We start from the raw sequence: 2,921 nt of genomic DNA, 5'->3' as shown, positions 1-2,921 counted from the left end.
CCTGTGACACCCCCGTGGGCTGTTGCTGTGGCTTCTGTCTCCCATTTCTTAATGCACGTTGAGTGTAATGACGTCATAGCAGATTCATGGCAATTTAAGCTGAGACTTGGAAACAACAGTCGGCAGAAAATTGTCCTGGTTTCATGTTCTGACTCTGATAGTGGCTATATGACCTTGAGAAATCACTGCATTTGTAAAATGAGAACACATCTCCTTTTTCTCTCGCTAGGGAATTAAAGAAAAGGGAGATTATGAAGAAATAACATGAGCTTTCAGAAATAAAGACAGTATATTCTAAGTGAATGTTTGATCATGGAAAAATACAGGCCTTCGTTGTCTGTTTTGTCTAAGCCACATTTTAGTGCGAATTTACTTAAATGTACTTATCCAAGAGAAGAGAAAAGGACCTAGACTGTTAGGAAGATAATGTCTTTCTTTCTTTTTTTTTTTTGAGTTGGAGTCTCACTCTGTCGCCCAGACTGGAGTGCAGTGGCCGCTCCCGGCCACCACAGCCTCGACCTGCTGGGCTCTGGTGATCCTTCCACCTCGGCCTTCCGAGTAGCCAGAATTACAGGCATGCGCCACCACGCCCGGCTGATTTTTTGATTTATTGTAGAGATGAGGTCTCGCTGCCCAGGCGGGTCTCGAACCCGCGGGCTCAGGCAATCCACTCACCTCAGCCTCCCAAAGGCGTGGGATTACAGGCTGAGCCACCGAGCCCAGCAGGAAGATAATTTCTATGATTGAACCATTCCCTTGCTTGGTACTGCTTTTTATTACTCTATCTACAGTCAGGTAGGGACCTTGTTTTGGGAAACGCAATTGCTTCTCTTTGTTCACAGATATGGGGATAAGTGTCCATTGTTTTTTATTACAGTTCTTATTGTAAAACTATATTTCCTAAGCATGTATACATTATTACTTATTGATGCCTAAATCTGGCCTAGTGGTTAATTTACATGATAACAGATGGTAAAGTTAGATCATGGTCTTTAATAATAGGGAAATAGATCATCCTCTTTAATTATAGGGAAGAGATCTGCTTATATTTTTAGGCAAAACAGTTTCATGCTGACAGCTGTGCAAATGCTTGTCCATATACCCTGGAATGCTGAGGCTTTAGTTAAGAGATACTCAGGTGCTTTTAGTAAATTAATTTGTATACATAGATATGTTTTTAGAATTCCTATTCTTGATCGGGCTCGGAGGCTCAGCCTGTCATCCCAGCACTTTGGGAGGCCAAGACGAGTGGATTGCCTGAGCCCGCGGGTTCAAGACCAGCCTGGGCAACTTGGTGAGACCTCATCTCTACAATAAATCACAAAAATTATAGCCGGGTGTGGTAGCACACGCCTGTAGTTCTGGCTGCTTGGAAGGCTGAGGTGGAAGGATGGCCTGAACCCAGCAGGTCGAAGCTGGAGTTGCCCTGAGTGTGCCACTGCACTCCAGCCTAGGTGACAGAGTGAGACTCCAACTAAAAAATAAAAATACATAAATAAATAAATAAATAAAATTCAGCTGAGTGTCTTTGTTGATAATAAAGTTTCAAGTTGTTTTTTTGGTTTTTTTGAGACAAGGTCTCTCACCCTGTCCCTCAGCCTGTGGCACGATCATAACTCACTGCAGCTTCAACTTCCTGGGCTCAAGAGATCCTCCTGCCTCATCTTCCTGCATAGCTGGGAATATAGTGTACACCACCCCATCTGAATAGTTTTTTTTTTTTGGTGGAGATGGAGTCTTGCCATGTTGCCCAGGCTGGTCTTGAACTCCTGGGCTTAAGTTATCCTCCCAACTCGACCTCCAGAACAGTGGAACTATAGGTGTGAACCACTACTCCTGGCCAGAAAATATTTTCTAAAGGGGAAAATGCGCTCTATTATAAAGACATTTTGCATGTTACTTGATGCTCTGCAATCTATTTTCTTTCTTTTTGGAGTCAGAGTCTCACTGTTGCCCCGGCTGGAGTTCAGTGGCACACTCACGGCCACCGCAGCCTCCACCTGCTAGGCTCTGGCGATCCTTCCGCCTCAGCCTTCCGAGTAGTTGGAACTACAGGCACGTGCCACCACGCCTGGCTCATTTTTTGATTTTATTGTAGAGACGAGGTCTCAGCAAGTTGCCCAGGCAGGGTCTTGAACCCTGAGCTCAGGCAGTCCTCTTGCTTCCTCCTCCCAAAGTTCTAGGATTACATGCTTGAGCCACCACTCCCGGCTGAAATCTATTTTCTTATTAAGAAGAGGAAACTCTCTTTACTTTGAGTTCATTTTCCCCCTGCTTTCTAAGTCAGTTTGTGCAGGGGAGAAAAGGAACTTTGCGTCTCTTTCCTGTGTTGAATTGTGGTAGATTATCACTGGATTGTGAAGTGCATGTCTTCCTTTTCCTCTTACTTGGGAGAAATTGTACTGGTTCTGGATGCCATCTGGATTTATTTTGGGTGTGATATTGGCCTAATTTTAAGGAAATAACACTAGAAAGAAAGTTAGGGAATTGATTCTCTATAGGATAAGAGCTTGGGACAGATAGAATATTTGTTTCTGAGCCTTCTATTTTCTGTTACGCAAGAAAACTGTTTATATTCGGCAGTCTGTGGAGTGCCTTCACAGCTCTAAATGTGGTTTAGAGCACTACATTTCTACCACTTACTTCTTTCTTGTTACTTCTCTTGTACAGGGATCATGGCCCAAGTGGCAATGTCTACCCTGCCCGTTGAAGATGAAGAGTCCTCGGAGAGCAGGATGGTCGTGACGTTTCTCATGTCTGCTCTTGAGTCCATGGTGAGACGGCCTTGTGGTTCTGCCTAATAACGTTCTGTAGTTGGATAGGATTGAGTTTGTGGATAAGGTTGATTTATTTTTGTAGAACATATAGTTTTTTTGGGTTTTTTGTTGTTTTTTTTTTTTGAGTTGGAGTCTCACTCTGTC

At 43.7% G+C, this 2,921-nt stretch overlaps 1 protein-coding gene across 8 annotated transcripts in view; it reads left to right on the top strand.

The window, feature by feature from the left end:
- The first annotated feature begins 2,673 nt into the window (after window positions 1–2,673).
- GTF2I (general transcription factor IIi) overlaps window positions 2,674–2,921 on the top strand; it is an 85,999-nt gene continuing 85,751 nt past the window's right edge. For all 8 annotated transcript variants that reach the window (XM_008049189.1, XM_008049186.1, XM_008049188.1 and 5 more), the window contains exon 1: window positions 2,674–2,774. In XM_008049189.1, coding sequence (XP_008047380.1) covers window positions 2,676–2,774 — 99 coding nt within the window. In that variant the 5' untranslated portion in view covers window positions 2,674–2,675. The remainder of the gene's footprint in view (window positions 2,775–2,921) is intronic.

The sequence above is a fragment of the Carlito syrichta genome, unplaced genomic scaffold, assembly GCF_000164805.1.
Source record: "Carlito syrichta isolate Samal-C Ts95f unplaced genomic scaffold, Tarsius_syrichta-2.0.1 Scaffold130659, whole genome shotgun sequence".
Classification (NCBI taxonomy): Eukaryota; Metazoa; Chordata; class Mammalia; order Primates; family Tarsiidae; genus Carlito; species Carlito syrichta.
Note: the sequence above shows the minus strand (reverse complement) of the source record. Positions and strands in the feature narration are given on the sequence as shown.